Source organism: Bombina bombina, chromosome 3 (genome assembly GCF_027579735.1).
Source record: "Bombina bombina isolate aBomBom1 chromosome 3, aBomBom1.pri, whole genome shotgun sequence".
Taxonomy (NCBI): domain Eukaryota; kingdom Metazoa; phylum Chordata; class Amphibia; order Anura; family Bombinatoridae; genus Bombina; species Bombina bombina.
Genome location: NC_069501.1, coordinates 489,562,175 through 489,582,483, shown reverse-complemented (window position 1 = coordinate 489,582,483; position 20,309 = coordinate 489,562,175). Strand labels below are relative to the sequence as shown.

Below are 20,309 nucleotides of genomic sequence, written 5' to 3'. Positions count from 1 at the left end.
TAGATAAAATATAAAATTCTGGCATCTTTTACCTTATGTCAAGAAAAACCACGCTCCTCACACCAGTGCAGGTAAGTTCGCCATACCTTATGGTAGATGCGCCAAGTAACCGGCTTACAAGCTTGAATCAAAGTTTCTATGACACTCTCAGAGAATCCTCACCTGGCTAAGACTTGGGGGCCTATCTATCAAGCTCTGAACGGAGCTTGACGGCCCGTGTTTCTGGAGAGTCTTCAGACTCGCCAGAAACAGCAGTTATGAAGCAGCAGTCTAAAGACCGCTGCTCCATAACCCTGTCCGCCTGCTCTTAGCAGGCGGACAGGAATCGCCGAAAATCAACCCGGTCGAGTACGATTGGGTTGATTGACACCTCCCTGCTGGCAGCCCATTGGCCGCGAGTCTGCAGGGGGCGGCGTTGCACAAGCAGCTCTGAATAGCTCTGAGCTGCTGGTGCAATGCTGAATACGGAGAGCGTATTGCTCTCCGCATTCAGCAATGTCTTGTGGACCTGATCCGCACTGTTGGATCAGGTCCACAAGACATTTGATAAATAGGCCCCTCAGTGTTAAATGTCCACGCAGTTAGCCTCAGAGAATTTAGATTTTGATGTAGGAAGGGACCCTGAATCAGCAGGTCTCTGGGACAAGGTAACATCCACGGAGGATAAGAGGACATTCTCACCAGATCCGCGAACCAAGTCCTTCGCAACCAGGAAGGAGCAATTAGGATCACCGATGCTAGCTCCTGCTTGATGCAGACAACCATACGAGGGAGAAGAGGCAATGGAGGAAAGAGATATGAGTCCAAACCTCCATGGAACCGCACAAGCGTCTATTAACTATTCTTGAGGATCCCTTGATCTCGACCCGTACCTAGGTAGTTTGGTAATGAGACGAGAGGCCATAAGATCTATCTCTGGCATCCCCCATCTGCTGCAACTCTCTCTAAACACCTCGGGTGGAAAGACCATTCCCCAAGGTAAAAAGATTGTCTGCTTAGGAAGTCTGTTTCCTAGTTGTCCACACCCGGAATGTGGATTGCTGACAGCACACAACTGTGGGCTTCTGCCCATTCTAGGATTGGAGACACCTCTCTCATCACTAAGGAGCTTCTCGTTCCTCCCTGATGGTTGATGTAAGCAACCATCATTATGTTGTCTGTTTGGAATCTGATAAACTGGGATGAACCCAGAAGGGGCCAAACCTTCAGTGCACTGAAGATTGCCCGCAGTTCTAAAATATTGATTGGAAGAGAGGACTCCTCCGGAGTCTACAAACCTTGTGCCTTTCTGGCATCCCAAACTGCTTCCCAGCCTGAAAAGCTAGCGTCCGTAGTCACAATCTCCCAGGACGGTCTCAAGAAGCACGTGCCTCGAGACAGGTTATCTTGACAAAGCCACCAAGAGAGCGAATCTCTTTATCTTCCATACATGAGACCGAAGAAGACTCAGAAGAAATTCTGAATGTTCCTTTGCCAGACGAAAAGATAGTGCCTGTACCAAAATATAGTCCAGGTACAGAGCTACTGCAATTCCTTGAGTTCTGGCCACCGCAATAAGAGCACCTAGGACCTTTGTAAATATCCTGGGTGCCGTAGCTAAGCTGAATTGGAAGTGCTGATCGAGAAAAGCAAACTTTAGGAACTGAAAATGATCCTTGTGGATCGAAACATGCAGGTATACATCCTTCAGATCGATGGTAGTTATAAATTGTCCTTCCTGAACCAGGAGAAGGATCGATCTGATCGTCTCCATCTTGAAGGAGGGGGCGCTTAGAAATTTGTTCAGGCACTTCAAGTCCTGAATTGAACGATAAGTTCCCTCTATTTTGGGAGCCACGAAGAGGTTTGAATAGAACCCCAGACCTCTTTGTGATGCAGGTACCGGGACTATTACTTCTAAGGAGGATAGAGCCCTTACACAATCTAAAAAGGCTGTCCTCTTCTCTGGTCTTGTAGACAGTGTGGAGAGGAGGAATCTGCCCCTGGGTGGATGAGATTTGAATGCTATCCTGTACCCTTGCGATACAACCTCCAGAACCCAAGGGTCTTGAACATCCTGAAACCAAGGGTCTGAGAAAAATGACAGTCCCTGGATCGGGGGCCGCCCCTTCATGCAGATTTGTTTTCTGCGGGCTTCTTAGTCTGCTTGGACTTATTCCAGGACTGAGCAGGCTTCCAGGTACTCTTGGGTTGCTCAGGCTTGGAAGACGATTGAGTTCTCTGAACAAAAGGAACGAAAAGTAGAGGACAGCCGTCCCTTCATTCTATTCTTCTTATCTTGCAGAAGGAAAGCACCCTTTCCTCTTGTAACAGTAGAAATGATACAGTCCAGACCTGGACCAAACAAAACTTTCCCCTTGAAAGGTAGGGAAAGGAGTCTGGATTTAGAAACTATATCCGCAGACCAAGATTTCAACCAGAGAGCTCTGCGAGCTAGAACCGCAAAACTTGAAGCCTTTGCGTTCAGACGGATAATCTGCATATTCACATTGCAGATAAAAGAATTGGCAATTCTTAGAGCCTTAATCCTCTCCTTAATATCCTCGATGGGAGATTCCACCTCGATACGCTCTAACAGAGTCACACCAGTAGGTGGCGGCCCCCCAAACAAAAAAACCTGTGTGTTGGAATATTCTTCTCAGGAAACTTTCCAACTTCTTGTCTATGGCCTCCCTAAAGGAAGAACTATCTTCCAGAGGGATAGTGGTAAGCTTGGCTAGCGTCGAAATGGCACCATTCACCTTAGGGATGGAACCCCACAATTCCAGCTGAGAATCAGGTACCGGGAATAACTTTTTAAAAGTTGACTCTTTCCTATTCACTACTGATAAAATTCGCCATGCGAACTGGGACAGGAAAAGTCAGTGGAACCTTTCTGTCCTCATAAACCCTGTCTAACTTAGGAATCTTAAAGGACCAGTCAACACAGTAGATTTGCATAATCAACAAATGCAAGATAACAAGACAATGCAATAGCACTTAGTCTGAACTTCAAATGAGTAGTAGATTTTTTTTTTCTGACAATTTTAAAAGTTATGTCTATTTCCACTCCCCCTGTACCATGTGACAGCCATCCGCCATTCACAAATGAATACACGTACCATGTGACAGCCATCAGCTATTCACAAATGCATACACACTTATTCTTGCACATGCTCAGTAGGAGCTGGTGACTCAAAAAGTTTAAATAGAAAAAGACTGTGCACATTTTGTTATTGGAAGTAAATTGGAAAGTTGTTTAAAATGGCATGCTCTATCTGAATAATGAAAGTTTAATTTTGATTGAGTGTCCCTTTAAGTTCCACTGGAAATGTTGCTTCTGGAACCTCTAATATAGACAAAACCTCCTTTAGCAAAAAAACAGAATTTATGTTTACCTGATAAATTACTTTCTCCAACGGTGTGTCCGGTCCACGGCGTCATCCTTACTTGTGGGATATTCTCTTCCCCAACAGGAAATGGCAAAGAGCCCAGCAAAGCTGGTCACATGATCCCTCCTAGGCTCCGCCTACCCCAGTCATTCGACCGACGTTAAGGAGGAATATTTGCATAGGAGAAACCATATGGTACCGTGGTGACTGTAGTTAAAGAAAATAAATTATCAGACCTGATTAAAAAACCAGGGCGGGCCGTGGACCGGACACACCGTTGGAGAAAGTAATTTATCAGGTAAACATAAATTCTGTTTTCTCCAACATAGGTGTGTCCGGTCCACGGCGTCATCCTTACTTGTGGGAACCAATACCAAAGCTTTAGGACACGGATGAAGGGAGGGAGCAAATCAGGTCACCTAAATGGAAGGCACCACGGCTTGCAAAACCTTTCTCCCAAAAATAGCCTCAGAAGAAGCAAAAGTATCAAACTTGTAAAATTTGGTAAAAGTGTGCAGTGAAGACCAAGTCGCTGCCCTACATATCTGATCAACAGAAGCCTCGTTCTTGAAGGCCCATGTGGAAGCCACAGCTCTAGTGGAATGAGCTGTGATTCTTTCGGGAGGCTGCCGTCCGGCAGTCTCGTAAGCCAATCTGATGATGCTTTTAATCCAAAAAGAGAGAGAGGTAGAAGTTGCTTTTTGACCTCTCCTTTTACCTGAATAAACAACAAACAAGGAAGATGTTTGTCTAAAATCCTTTGTAGCATCTAAATAGAATTTTAGAGCGCGAACAACATCCAAATTGTGCAACAAACGTTCCTTCTTTGAAACTGGTTTCGGACACAGAGAAGGTACGATAATCTCCTGGTTAATGTTTTTGTTAGAAACAACCTTTGGAAGAAAACCAGGTTTAGTACGTAAAACCACCTTATCTGCATGGAACACCAGATAAGGAGAACACTGCAGAGCAGATAATTCTGAAACTCTTCTAGCAGAAGAAATTGCAACTAAAAACAAAACTTTCCAAGATAATAACTTAATATCAACGGAATGTAAGGGTTCAAACGGAACCCCCTGAAGAACTGAAAGAACTAAATTGAGACTCCAAGGAGGAGTCAAAGGTTTGTAAACAGGCTTGATTCTAACCAGAGCCTGAACAAAGGCTTGAACATCTGGCACAGCTGCCAGCTTTTTGTGAAGTAACACCGACAAGGCAGAAATCTGTCCCTTCAGGGAACTTGCAGATAATCCTTTTTCCAATCCTTCTTGAAGGAAGGATAGAATCCTAGGAATCTTAACCTTGTCCCAAGGGAATCCTTTAGATTCACACCAACAGATATATTTTTTCCAAATTTTGTGGTAAATCTTTCTAGTTACAGGCTTTCTGGCCTGAACAAGAGTATCGATAACAGAATCTGAGAATCCTCGCTTCGATAAAATCAAGCGTTCAATCTCCAAGCAGTCAGCTGGAGTGAAACCAGATTCGGATGTTCGAACGGACCCTGAACAAGAAGGTCTCGTCTCAAAGGTAGCTTCCAAGGTGGAGCCGATGACATATTCACCAGATCTGCATACCAAGTCCTGCGTGGCCACGCAGGAGCTATCAAGATCACCGACGCCCTCTCCTGATTGATCCTGGCTACCAGCCTGGGGATGAGAGGAAATGGCGGGAACACATAAGCTAGTTTGAAGGTCCAAGGTGCTACTAGTGCATCCACTAGAGCCGCCTTGGGATCCCTGGATCTGGCCCCGTAGCAAGGAACTTTGAAGTTCTGACGAGAGGCCATCAGATCCATGTCTGGAATGCCCCACAGGTGAGTGACTTGGGCAAAGATTTCCGGATGGAGTTCCCACTCCCCCGGATGCAATGTCTGACGACTCAGAAAATCCGCTTCCCAATTTTCCACTCCTGGGATGTGGATAGCAGACAGGTGGCAGGAGTGAGACTCCGCCCATAGAATAATTTTGGTCACTTCTTCCATCGCTAGGGAACTCCTTGTTCCCCCCTGATGGTTGATGTACGCAACAGTTGTCATGTTGTCTGATTGAAACCGTATGAACTTGGTCCTCGCTAGCTGAGGCCAAGCCTTGAGAGCATTGAATATCGCTCTCAGTTCCAGAATATTTATCGGTAGAAGAGATTCTTCCCGAGACCAAAGACCCTGAGCTTTCAGGGATCCCCAGACCGCGCCCCAGCCCATCAGACTGGCGTCGGTCGTGACAATGACCCACTCTGGTCTGCGGAATGTCATCCCTTGTGACAGGTTGTCCAGGGACAGCCACCAACGGAGTGAGTCTCTGGTCCTCTGATTTACTTGTATCTTCGGAGACAAGTCTGTATAGTCCCCATTCCACTGACTGAGCATGCACAGTTGTAATGGTCTTAGATGAATGCGCGCAAAAGGAACTATGTCCATTGCCGCTACCATCAACCCGATCACTTCCATGCACTGAGCTATGGAAGGAAGAGGAACGGAATGAAGTATCCGACAAGAGTCTAGAAGTTTTGTTTTTCTGACCTCTGTCAGAAAAATCCTCATTTCTAAGGAGTCTATAATTGTTCCCAAGAAGGGAACCCTTGTTGACGGGGATAGAGAACTCTTTTCCACGTTCACTTTCCAACCGTGAGATCTGAGAAAGGCCAGGACGATGTCCGTGTGAGCCTTTGCTTGAGGAAGGGACGACGCTTGAATCAGAATGTCGTCCAAGTAAGGTACTACCGCAATGCCCCTTGGTCGTAGCACAGCTAGAAGGGACCCTAGTACCTTTGTGAAAATCCTTGGAGCAGTGGCTAATCCGAAAGGAAGCGCCACGAACTGGTAATGTTTGTCCAGGAATGCGAACCTTAGGAACCGATGATGTTCCTTGTGGATAGGACTATGTAGATACGCATCCTTTAAATCCACCGTGGTCATGAATTGACCTTCCTGGATGGAAGGAAGAATAGTTCGAATGGTTTCCATCTTGAACGATGGAACCTTGAGAAACTTGTTTAAGATCTTGAGATCTAAGATTGGTCTGAACGTTCCCTCTTTTTTGGGAACTATGAACAGATTGGAGTAGAACCCCATCCCTTGTTCTCTTAATGGAACAGGATGAATCACTCCCATTTTTAACAGGTCTTCTACACAATGTAAGAACGCCTGTCTTTTTATGTGGTCTGAAGACAACTGAGACCTGTGGAACCTCCCCCTTGGGGGAAGTCCCTTGAATTCCAGAAGATAACCTTGGGAGACTATTTCTAGCGCCCAAGGATCCAGAACATCTCTTGCCCAAGCCTGAGCGAAGAGAGAGAGTCTGCCCCCCACCAGATCCGGTCCCGGATCGGGGGCCAACATTTCATGCTGTCTTGGTAGCAGTGGCAGGTTTCTTGGCCTGCTTTCCCTTGTTCCAGCCTTGCATTGGTCTCCAAGCTGGCTTGGCTTGAGAAGTATTACCCTCTTGCTTAGAGGACGTAGCACTTTGGGCTGGTCCGTTTTTACGAAAGGGACGAAAATTAGGTCTATTTTTTGCCTTGAAAGGCCGATCCTGAGGAAGGGCGTGGCCCTTACCCCCAGTGATATCAGAGATAATCTCTTTCAAGTCAGGGCCAAACAGCGTTTTCCCCTTGAAAGGAATGTTTAGTAGCTTGTTCTTGGAAGACGCATCAGCCGACCAAGATTTCAACCAAAGCGCTCTGCGCGCCACAATAGCAAACCCAGAATTCTTAGCCGCTAACCTAGCCAATTGCAAAGTGGCGTCTAGGGTGAAAGAATTAGCCAATTTGAGAGCATTGATTCTGTCCATAATCTCCTCATAAGGAGGAGAATCACTATCGAGCGTCTTTATCAGCTCATCGAACCAGAAACATGCGGCTGTAGCGACAGGGACAATGCATGAAATTGGTTGTAGAAGGTAACCCTGCTGAACAAACATCTTTTTAAGCAAACCTTCTAATTTTTTATCCATAGGATCTTTGAAAGCACAACTATCCTCTATGGGTATAGTGGTGCGTTTGTTTAAAGTGGAAACCGCTCCCTCGACCTTGGGGACTGTCTGCCATAAGTCCTTTCTGGGGTCGACCATAGGAAACAATTTTTTAAATATGGGGGGAGGGACGAAAGGAATACCGGGCCTTTCCCATTCTTTATTAACAATGTCCGCCACCCGCTTGGGTATAGGAAAAGCTTCTGGGAGCCCCGGCACCTCTAGGAACTTGTCCATTTTACATAGTTTCTCTGGGATGACCAACTTTTCACAATCATCCAGAGTGGATAATACCTCCTTAAGCAGAATGCGGAGATGTTCCAACTTAAATTTAAATGCAATCACATCAGGTTCAGCCTGTTGAGAAATGTTCCCTGAATCAGTAATTTCTCCCTCAGACAAAACCTCCCTGGCCCCATCAGACTGGGTTAGGGGCCCTTCAGAGATATTAATATCAGCGTCGTCATGCTCTTCAGTATCTAAAACAGAGCAGCCACGCTTACCCTGACAAGGGTTCATTTTGGCTAAAATGTTTTTGACAGAATTATCCATTACAGCCGTTAATTGTTGCATAGTAAGGAGTATTGGCGCGCTAGATGTACTAGGGGCCTCCTGAGTGGGCAAGACTCGTGTAGACGAAGGAGGGAATGATGCAGTACCATGCTTACTCCCCTCACTTGAGGAATCATCTTGGGCATCATTGTCATTATCACATAAATCACATTTATTTAAATGAATAGGAATCCTGGCTTCCCCACATTCAGAACACAGTCTATCTGGTAGTTCAGACATGTTAAACAGGCATAAACTTGATAACAAAGTACAAAAACGTTTTAAAATAAAACCGTTACTGTCACTTTAAATTTTAAACTGAACACACTTTATTACTGCAATTGCGAAAAAACATGAAGGAATTGTTCAAAATTCACCAAATTTTCACCACAGTGTCTTAAAGCCTTAAAAGTATTGCACACCAAATTTGGAAGCTTTAACCCTTAAAATAACGGAACCGGAGCCGTTTTCAGCTTTAACCCCTTTACAGTCCCTGGTATCTGCTTTGCTGAGACCCAACCAAGCCCAAAGGGGAATACGATACCAAATGACGCCTTCAGAAAGTCTTTTCTAAGTATCAGAGCTCCTCTCACATGCGACTGCATGCCATGCCTCTCAAAAACAAGTGCGCCACACCGGCGCGAAAATGAGGCTCTGCTTAAGCTTTGGGAAAGCCCCTAAGGAATAAGGTGTCTAATACAGTGCCTGCCGATATTATTATATCAAAATACCCAGATAAAATGATTCCTCAAGGCTAAATATGTGTTAATAATGAATCGATTTAGCCCAGAAACAGTCTACAGTCTTAATAAGCCCTTGTGAAGCCCTTATTTATGATCGTAATAAACATGGCTTACCGGATCCCATAGGGAAAATGACAGCTTCCAGCATTACATCGTCTTGTTAGAATGTGTCATACCTCAAGCAGCAAGAGACTGCACACTGTTCCCCCAACTGAAGTTAATTGCTCTCAACAGTCCTGTGTGGAACAGCCATGGATTTTAGTTACGGTTGCTAAAATCATTTTCCTCATACAAACAGAAATCTTCATCTCTTTTCTGTTTCTGAGTAAATAGTACATACCAGCACTATTTCAAAATAACAAACTCTTGATTGAATAATAAAAACTACAGTTAAACACTAAAAAACTCTAAGCCATCTCCGTGGAGATGTTGCCTGTACAACGGCAAAGAGAATGACTGGGGTAGGCGGAGCCTAGGAGGGATCATGTGACCAGCTTTGCTGGGCTCTTTGCCATTTCCTGTTGGGGAAGAGAATATCCCACAAGTAAGGATGACGCCGTGGACCGGACACACCTATGTTGGAGAAAATGCAGATGTTCAATCTTAAATCTAAAGGAGGGCTACTCGGAAGGAGGGGGTTTAGTACATGAAGTCTCCGACTCCGAGAGCTCACCCTCTGATGCTACAGAGGTTAACTCATCTAGGACAACCGAGACATATTGGATAAATCTGATTGGAAATTAGCAGAATCTAATTCAGTAGAACTAAGTTTGAGTGTGGAAAGGAAAGCAGTGTAACTCGTTAACACTGATTGCCCAGGAGCTGTTAGATAGACAGACTGGATCGCTTTGCAAGAAAAACTTTCCCTGCATCTCCAGACTCTAAAATTCATCAATACGCTCACTGAGAGGTTTATAGGATTACTTAAAACTCCAGTCCTTACTTGAAGGGAACATACCCATTTAAGGACTCTCCAAATCTTCTGACACTTCTCTGCCATCCTCCTATAGTGACGAAAGGCAAAGAATGACTGGGGATGAGGAAGTGGGATGGACATTTAAACCTTTGGATGGGGTGTCTTTGCCTCCTCCTGGTGGCCAGGTGTTGTATTTCCCAACAGTAAGGAATATCGTTGTGGACTTTCCCTACCTTATGGAAAGAAAGATGTGCATTAAACAAAAAAAATATAACCCACAAATCGGTTGGGCCTTGTGGACTCTCGCCACCATGAAAGAAATTAATTTATCAGGTAAGGTCTTACATAAATTATGTTTTTCTTTCATATAGGTGGCGAGAGTCCACGAGCTGTTAACTATGGGATATAATAACCAAGATGTGGAAGTCCACGAGTAACAGGAAAGAGAAGGATAAAATAAAAAGTTTTTTTTGCTGAAAAAAAATCCAAAACCCAAATAATGCCCTTTATGCTAAAAAACTAAAATTATAGGGACAATTATCAAACTGAGACAGCTGCCTGAAGAACCTTTCTACCAAAAGATGCTGAAGAGGCAAAAACATCAAAATAATAAAAATTTAGTAAAAGGTATGCAGAAAAGACCAAGTGACTGCTTTCAAATTTGATCAATTGAAGCTTCATTCTTGAAAGCCCAACATGTGGCAACGAATCTAGTAAAAGGAGCTGTAATTCACTGAGGCCAAGACTGTGAATCAAAAATTTCAACCAAGAGGCTAAAGAAATAGCAGAGGCCTTTAGACACTCATCCACTGAAAGCAGACAGCCAAACCAGTACTGAAACATATCAGCATAGATAATAGAATAAGAGTATAATGCCAATCTGTAATGGGGGGCAGAAGATAAATCCCTGCCACCAAATTTACAGAGAGCCTATGAAAAGATTTCCCAGAGGCAAAAACATGGTGTCATAAGGCAGTACTCCCTTCACTGTACTCTGAGCGGAACCAGGCTTCAATATACTCTGAAGCACCTTTCAATGAAGAATCAAGCACATCATGCTTCAACCACCTCCTAAGGAGGCAAAGTTTAAAACTGAGGTATAAGTGAGGTGGGAGGGGTATTTATAGGCTTTTGAGGTTTGGAAAACTTTGCCTCCTCCTGATAGGAATGTATATCCCATACGTAACAGCTTGTGGGTTCTCACCACCTATATTATATATATATATATATATATATATATATATACCCCTCAGGAATAAAAAAGAGCAATGCAGCCACCACTCTCTGCATCATGCATCCCAGCAAAAAGCAGACAATGTAACTGATCTGTAAATGTGCACTGCTTTTGTCACAAGAATACCTACGTGCAAGAATACCTACGCTACAAGATGTGGATGCCCAGTATAAATGCAGATCTTTACCACAGGGTTGCCACCTGCCAGGAAAGACCTGGACAGTCCGGGTTTCCATTTGTGTGTCCGAGTTGAAAGATGAGTCAGACCCTGACATGCAAATGTCCGGGTTTGGTGGGAAACGGCTACATCCAAAAAAGTTGACCTTGTGCTTTTGCAACATACTGCACACGCCTACAGTGTGTACTAAATAGTGTATTTGTGTGTGTGTGTATGATAGAGTGTGTGTGTATCTGAGCGTTAGAGTCTTTGAGTGTGTGTGTGAGAGAGAGAGAGAGAGAGAATGTGTGTGAGAGACCGTTAGTGTCTTTGAGTGTGTGTGTGAGAGAGAGAATGTGTGTGTTAGTGCATGAGAGAGAATGTGTGTGAGAGACTGTTAGTGTCTTTGAGTGTGTGAGTATGAGTGTGTGTGAGAGAGAGAATGTGTGTGTTAGTGCATGAGAGAGAATGTGTGTGAGAGACCATTAGTGTCTTTGAGTGTGTGAGTATGAGTGTGTGTGAGAGAGAGAGAATGTGTGTGTTAGTTCATGAGAGAGAATGTGTGTGAGAGACCATTAGTGTCTTTGAGTGTGTGAGTATGAGTGTGTGTGAGAGAGAATGTGTGTGTGAGACCGTTAGTGTCTTTGAGTGTGTGAGTATGAGTGTGTGTGAGAGAGAGAGAATGTGTGTGAGAGACTGTTAGTGTCTTTGAGTGTGTGAGTATGAGTGTGTGAGTATGAGTGTGTGTGAGAGAGAGAGAATGTGTGTGTTAGTGCATGAGAGAGAATGTGTGTGAGAGACCATTAGTGTCTTTGAGTGTGTGTGTGAGAGAGAGAGAGAGAATGTGTGTGAGAGACCGTTAGTGTCTTTGAGTGTGTGTGTGTGAGAGAGAGAGAGAGAGAGAGAGAATGTGTGTGTTAGTGCATGAGAGAGAATGTGTGTAAGAGACTGTTAGTGTCTTTGAGTGTGTGAGTATGAGTGTGTGTGAGAGAGAATGTGTGTGTTAGTGCATGAGAGAGAATGTGTGTGAGAGACCGTTAGTGTCTTTGAGTGTGTGAGTATGAGTGTGTGTGAGAGAGAGAATGTGTGTGTTAGTGCATGAGAGAGAATGTGTGTGAGAGACTGTTAGTGTCTTTGAGTGTGTGAGTATGAGTGTGTGTGAGAGAGAGAATGTGTGTGTTAGTGCATGAGAGAGAATGTGTGTGAGAGACCGTTAGTGTCTTTGAGTGTGTGAGTATGAGTGTGTGTGAGAGAGAGAATGTGTGTGTTAGTGCATGAGAGAGAATGTGTGTGAGAGACCGTTAGTGTCTTTGAGTGTGTGAGTATGAGTGTGTGTGAGAGAGAGAATGTGTGTGTTAGTGCATGAGAGAGAATGTGTGTGAGAGACTGTTAGTGTCTTTGAGTGTGTGAGTATGAGTGTGTGTGAGAGAGAGAATGTGTGTGTTAGTGCATGAGAGAGAATGTGTGTGAGAGACCATTGGTGTCTTTGAGTGTGTGAGTATGAGTGTGTGTGAGAGAGAGAGAGAATGTGTGTGTTAGTGCATGAGAGAGAATGTGTGTGAGAGACCGTTAGTGTCTTTGAGTGTGTGAGTATGAGTGTGTGTGAGAGAGTATGTGTGTGAGTGTAAATATATATCTGCAAGTTTGTGTTTATTGTGCTATTATATATAGTGTGTACTCTGCAAAAAAAATAAAAAATGGAGGAGAGAATGTGCTGTGCACGGCGCAAGTGTGTTCAGGTTTGGCCTGAACTTATAGTCGCAACCATCCAGCACATGTAAACAATAAAATATTAGAAAAGCTTTGAAAAGAGATGCAGGCACAGGAAAAAACAAACAAACAAAAAACAGCATAGTGAATAGTTACCATGTATTTGTAGTTTAAAGGGATATTACAGTCAAAATTGAATATTATGTAATATACATGTATTGGCACAAATGCTTCTAGTACAAGTTATCACTATTTTAGTGTTAGCATTTTTCTTTGAACGTGCATGTGAAGCATAGCTAGATATTCTCAGTGCACCAGCATTTTAAATACTGCAGCTGCTTAGAGCGCCAGTGGGTCTTGTATTATGTCCGCAATTAAAGGGACACTGTACCCAAAAATTTTCTTTCGTGATTCAGACTGAGCATGAAATTTTAAGCAACTTTCTAATTTACTCCCATTATCAAATTTTCTTCATTCTCTTGGTATCTTTATTTGAAATGCAAGAATGTAAGTTTAGATGCCGGCCCATTTTTGGTGAACAACCTGGGTTGTCCTTGCTGATTGGTGGATAAATTCATCCACCAATAAAAAAGTGCTGTCCAGAGTACTGAAACCAAAAAAAAGCTTAGATGCCTTCTTTTTCAAATAATGATAGCAAGAGAACAAAGAAAACTTGATAATAGGAGTAAATTAGAAAGTTGCTTAAAATTGCATGTTCTTTCTGAATTACAAAAGAAAAAATTTGGGTACAGTGTCCCTTTAACAAATTGAGTCATTACCAGATGGTACAAGCACATTAGGCTCTCTGAGCAAGTGCTGTGTTGAAAATGCTGGTGAACGGTGCATACTTAAATACACTTTTGAAACGGCTATAGCTTTTATTAGAAGCATTTTTGCTAATACATGTATATTACAAAACTGCTTGTATTCAAAACTGAAATGCATCCAAGTGGATTCCAATTTTGGCTGGAATGTCCATTTAAAGGGACACTGAACCCTAATTTTTTCTTTCGTGATAGAGCATTAAATTTTAAGCAAGTTTCTAATTTACTCATATTATCAAATGTTCTTCAATATATTGGTATCTTTATTTGAAAAGCAAGAATGTAAGTTTAGAAGCCGGCCCATTTTTGGTGAACAACCTGGGTTGTTCTTGCTGATTGATGGATAAATTCACCCACCAATAAACAAGTGCTGTCCAGGGTCTGAACCAAAAATTTGCCTTCTTTTTCAAATAAAGATAGCAAGAGAACGAAGAAGAAAGAAAAATTGATAATAGCAGTAAATTAGAAAGTTGCTTAAAATTGCATGCTCTATCTGAATCATGAAAGAAACAATTTGGGTTCAGTATCCCTTTAATGTCTCTTTAAAAGAAACATTTTTCAGACTCTTTAAAGCAAATTCACTAAAATGTGGTGAGTTTTAACTTAAAGGGACAGTCTAGTCCAAAAAAAGTCTTTCATTATTCCGATAGGGCATGTAAGTTTAAACAATTTTCAAATTTACATCTAGCACCAATTTTGCTTTGTTCTCTTGGTATTCTTAGTTGAAAGCTAAACCTAGAAAGTTAATTTGCTCATTTTTAAACCCTTGAAGGCTGTCTCTCATCTCAGGGCATTTTGACAGTTTTTCACCACTAGAGGGTGTTAGTTAATGTGTTTCATATAGATAACACTGTGCTCATGCACGTGGAGTTCCTAGGAGCCAGCACTGATAGGCTGAAATGCAAGTCTGTCAAAAGGGCTGAAATGCAAGTCTGTCAAAAGAACTGAAATATGGGGGCAGTTTGCAGAGGCTTAGATACAAGATAATCCCAGAGGTTGGTTTATGTGTGTTGGTTATGCAAAACTAGGGAATGAGTAATAAAGGGATCTATGTTTTCAAACAATAAAAATTCTGGTGTAGATTGTCCCTTTAACTAACCTAATGAAAAGCTGATTCTATGAAAAATACTGCAAGATATGATGTTTTTTTTACCATTGTTAATCATTTCTCTTACTTGGGTCAAACGGATGAGGCTGAAGACAGTTGACCACATGATTGTCCGCCTCTAAAAGCATTAAGTGTTCAGCAGTATGTCGATCCCAGATAAAGATGTGACCACAATCAGAGCCGCTCATCACAAAGTTTTTACCCCAAAAACCAGCCTCTTTGATCTACATATATATAAAAAAATACATTATGTTTTCAATTTGTCATTAAAGGGTCAGTCTACACCTGTATTAACATTAGCCCATACCTTAGATCGTGTTCTGATTGTCATAACTCACCCCCTCTACCCTAACTAGTCTGCTTCATAAACAGAGTTATTCGAAATCAAAAGTTTGATTTTAATTGTTAGAAATGGCCGACCAGCTCCGCCTATAAAACTACATCATAGACTGGCTAAATTTCAACGCTCCAATCAAAAGTGGATCACCGATTAAAAATCAGTCTCGTTGTAACTAGGCAAAAGTTTAGAAAATGTAAAGTGTATGATTGAATGCCTGATACACCTTGTGAAATGGCAAAACATAAATTAAAAAAAATAAAAAATAAATCAGTCTCCCACTTTTGTTGTTTCGCGCATGCGCACCAGCAGAGGAACAAAAAATCTGGAACAAAAACATATTTTCAATTTGCACACAACCATAGGCTTGGTTAATTGCAGATGGACTTCCGCTTACTCACTTCCGTAAAGATGTGCATGTGTGTTTAGAGGGTAATTACGTCAGTGGCTGCTACGTGCACGAGTATGAGCTACAAAGAGAAGACAAGTTCCAGGTAGGAGGAGAAGGGATTGGGCGGAGTTTGTCGGCCATTTCTAACGATTGAAATCAAACTTTTGATTTCGAATAACTCCGTTTTTGAAGCAGACTCATTAGGGTAGAGGGGGTGAGCTATGACAATCAGAACACGATCTAAGGTATGGGCTAATGTTAATATAGGTGTAGACTGTCCCTTTAAAATGTTAAAAACAACAAACTAATTTAATTAAATATTGCAAACAATTCCCTGTAACCAGAAGGCATAGCCTGATTGTATGCCAGACATCAATTTTCAATATATTTATCTACAAATGTACCCTCAACAGGCCAGGTTTTCATGATAGCTGAACCAGTGCACAAGTGAAATAATCAGCTGATGGGTGAGAGCAGCTTAGTAACCATGGTTACTGCTCAGCTAATTACTTGACCTCTGCACTGGTTCAGCTGTAATGAAAACCTGGCCTGTTGGGTGTAATTGGGGACCGTGGTTGAGAAACACTGGTCTATACCACAAACAATTTAATACAATAAAAACTTTATAGTAGAATACAAATTTCATTTAGAATAAAAACATAATTGATTCTTAGAAAAAAAATATGACAAAAAAAAAAGATACTGCACGTTTAAAAGAAAAACATAAGTCATACAGAAAACACTTGAAAAAGATCAATGCAACATCTGAGGTTAATACGTGGGTGGTTTAAGAGGAGTACCTAGAAACCAGTGTTCTTCACAGAAAATGTTGCCAGCCGGATGGATCTATAAAGTAAGTGGGTGGGGGCAGAGCAACACCCTGCCATATTATAACATTTTCTGCAATCTAAAGCGCAAATTCATTACCATTTTATAACGTACATCTCTTTAAAGGGACATTAAACACTAAATAAATGCTAGATAGACTGATGCATTCAAAGAACAGATTAGTCTGAGAATAACATGTAGATGTATTTTTTAAAGTTTCAGTAGCTGTTTAAATAAAGGATTAGTGTGTATAAAACAATGGGGCACTGTCATGTTGTAACTTAGGTTACCTTCTCTGCTGTGGCCAATTAGGGACAGTTATAAATAGGTCACTAGAATGTGCAGCCAATGGCTGTGTGGAATAGAACAGTGCTCTGCAATTCCATATCTAACAGGAACTAAATTACAGGAAATAAATAATCAAAGTATATTGCAGACTTCTTTTTATAAACGTGATTTATCATTTTATATTACCATCTCAAAGTGTTTAATGTCCCTTTAATGATAATTTGTGCAACAAAAGATCAAAAATGTTTCTCCAACATAGGTGTGTCCGGTCCACGGCGTCATCCTTACTTGTGGGATATTCTCTTCCCCAACAGGAAATGGCAAAGAGCCCAGCAAAGCTGGTCACATGATCCCTCCTAGGCTCCGCCTACCCCAGTCATTCTCTTTGCCGTTGTACAGGCAACATCTCCACGGAGATGGCTTAGAGTTTTTTAGTGTTTAACTGTAGTTTTTATTATTCAATCAAGAGTTTGTTATTTTGAAATAGTGCTGGTATGTACTATTTACTCAGAAACAGAAAAGAGATGAAGATTTCTGTTTGTATGAGGAAAATGATTTTAGCAACCGTCACTAAAATCCATGGCTGTTCCACACAGGACTGTTGAGAGCAATTAACTTCAGTTGGGGGAACAGTGAGCAGTCTCTTGCTGCTTGAGGTATGACACATTCTAACAAGACGATGTAATGCTGGAAGCTGTCATTTTCCCTCTGGGATCCGGTAAGCCATGTTTATTACGATTGTAAATAAGGGCTTCAAAAAGGGCTTATTAAGACTGTAGACTTTTTTTGGGCTAAATCGATTGATTATTAACACATATTTAGCCTTGAGGAATCATTTTATCTGGGTATTTTGATATAATAATATCGGCAGGCACTGTTTTAGACACCTTATTCTTTAGGGGCTTTCCCAAAGCATAGGCAGAACCTCATTTTCGCGCCGGTGTTGCGCACTTGTTTTTGAGAGGCATGGCATGCAGTCGCATGTGAGAGGAGCTCTGATACTTGGAAAAGACTTTCTGAAGGCGTCATTTGGTATCGTATTCCCCTTGGGGCTTGGTTGGGTCTCAGCAAAGCAGATACCAGGGACTGTAAAGGGGTTAAAGTTCAAAACGGCTCCGGTTCCGTTATTTTAAGGGTTAAAGCTTCCAAATTTGGTGTGCAATACTTTTAAGGCTTTAAGACACTGTGGTGAAAATTTGGTAAATTTTGAACAATTCCTTCATGTTTTTTCGCATTTGCAGTAATAAAGTGTGTTCAGTTTAAAATTTAAAGTGACAGTAACGGTTTTATTTTAAAACGTTTTTTGTACTTGTTATCAAGTTTATGCCTGTTTAACATGTCTGAACTACCAGATAGACTGTGTTCTGAATGTGGAGAAGCCAGAATTCCTATTCATTTAAATAAATGTGATTTATGTGACAATGACAATGATGCCCAAGATGATTCCTCAAGTGAGGGGAGTAAGCATGGTACTGCATCATTCCCTCCTTCGTCTACACGAGTCTTGCCCACTCAGGAGGCCCCTAGTACATCTAGCGCGCCAATACTCCTTACTATGCAACAATTAACGGCTGTAATGGATAATTCTGTCAAAAACATTTTAGCCAAAATGAACACTTATCAGCGTAAGCGCGACTGCTCTGTTTTAGATACTGAAGAGCATGACGACGCTGATATTAATATTTCTGAAGGGCCCCTAACTCAGTCTGATGGGGCCAGGGAGGTTTTGTCTGAGGGAGAAATTACTGATTCAGGGAACATTTCTCAACAAGCTGAACCTGATGTGATTGCATTTAAATTTAAGTTGGAACATCTCCGCATTCTGCTTAAGGAGGTATTATCCACTCTGGATGATTGTGACAAGTTGGTCATCCCGGAGAAACTATGTAAAATGGACAAGTTCCTAGAGGTGCCGGGGCTCCCAGAAGCTTTTCCTATACCCAAGCGGGTGGCGGACATTGTTAATAAAGAATGGGAAAGGCCCGGTATTCCTTTCGTCCCTCCCCCAATATTTAAAAAATTGTTTCCTATGGTCGACCCCAGAAAGGACTTATGGCAGACAGTCCCCAAGGTCGAGGGAGCGGTTTCCACTTTAAACAAACGCACCACTATACCCATAGAGGATAGTTGTGCTTTCAAAGATCCTATGGATAAAAAATTAGAAGGTTTGCTTAAAAAGATGTTTGTTCAGCAGGGTTACCTTCTACAACCAATTTCATGCATTGTCCCTGTCGCTACAGCCGCATGTTTCTGGTTCGATGAGCTGATAAAGGCGGTCGACAGTGATTCTCCTCCTTATGAGGAGATTAAGGACAGAATCAATGCTCTCAAATTGGCTAATTCTTTCACCCTAGACGCCACTTTGCAATTGGCTAGGTTAGCGGCTAAGAATTCTGGGTTTGCTATTGTGGCGCGCAGAGCGCTTTGGTTGAAATCTTGGTCGGCTGATGCGTCTTCCAAGAACAAGCTACTTAACATTCCTTTCAAGGGGAAAACGCTGTTTGGCCCTGACTTGAAAGAGATTATCTCGGATATCACTGGGGGTAAGGGCCACGCCCTTCCTCAGGATCGGCCTTTCAAGGCAAAAAATAAACCTAATTTTCGTCCCTTTCGTAGAAACGGACCAGCCCAAAGTGCTACGTCCTCTAAGCAAGAGGGTAATACTTCTCAAGCCAAGCCAGCTTGGAGACCAATGCAAGGCTGGAACAAGGGAAAGCAGGCCAAGAAACCTGCCACTGCTACCAAGACAGCATGAAATGTTGGCCCCCGATCCGGGACCGGATCTGGTGGGGGGCAGACTCTCTCTCTTCGCTCAGGCTTGGGCAAGAGATGTTCTGGATCCTTGGGCGCTAGAAATAGTCTCCCAAGGTTATCTTCTGGAATTCAAGGGACTTCCCCCAAGGGGGAGGTTCCACAGGTCTCAGTTGTCTTCAGACCACATAAAAAGACAGGCATTCTTACATTGTGTAGAAGACCTGTTAAAAATGGGAGTGATTCATCCCGTTCCATTAAGAGAACAAGGGATGGGGTTCTACTCCAATCTGTTTATAGTTCCCAAAAAAGAGGGAACGTTCAGACCAATCTTAGATCTCAAGATCTTAAACAAGTTTCTCAAGGTTCCATCGTTCAAGATGGAAACCATTCGAACTATTCTTCCTTCCATCCAGGAAGGTCAATTCATGACCACGGTGGATTTAAAGGATGCGTATCTACATATTCCTATCCACAAGGAACATCATCGGTTCCTGAGGTTCGCATTCCTGGACAAACATTACCAGTTCGTGGCGCTTCCTTTCGGATTAGCCACTGCTCCAAGGATTTTCACAAAGGTACTAGGGTCCCTTCTAGCTGTGCTAAGACCAAGGGGCATTGCTGTAGTACCTTACTTGGACGACATTCTGATTCAAGCGTCGTCCCTTCCTCAAGCAAAGGCTCACACGGACATTGTCCTGGCCTTTCTCAGATCTCACGGATGGAAAGTGAACGTGGAAAAGAGTTCTCTATCTCCGTTAACAAGGGTTCCCTTCTTGGGAACAATAATAGACTCCTTAGAAATGAGGATTTTTCTGACAGAGGCCAGAAAAACAAAACTTCTAGACTCTTGTCGGATACTCCATTCCGTTCCTCTTCCTTCCATAGCTCAGTGCATGGAAGTGATCGGGTTGATGGTAGCGGCAATGGACATAGTTCCTTTTGCACGCATTCATCTAAGACCATTACAACTGTGCATGCTCAGTCAGTGGAATGGGGACTATACAGACTTGTCTCCGAAGATACAAGTAAATCAGAGGACCAGAGACTCACTCCGTTGGTGGCTGTCCCTGGACAACCTGTCACGAGGGATGACATTCCGCAGACCAGAGTGGGTCATTGTCACGACCG

General features: G+C 42.5%; 1 protein-coding gene across 5 annotated transcripts in view; it reads right to left on the bottom strand.

Annotated features, from left to right (window-relative positions):
* The window catches only part of DCAF6 (DDB1 and CUL4 associated factor 6), an 863,174-nt gene that overhangs the window by 203,195 nt on the left and 639,670 nt on the right, over positions 1-20,309 (bottom strand). For all 5 annotated transcript variants that reach the window (XM_053706826.1, XM_053706828.1, XM_053706829.1 and 2 more), the window contains one exon: positions 14,651-14,807. In XM_053706826.1, coding sequence (XP_053562801.1) covers positions 14,651-14,807 — 157 coding nt within the window. The remainder of the gene's footprint in view (positions 1-14,650; positions 14,808-20,309) is intronic.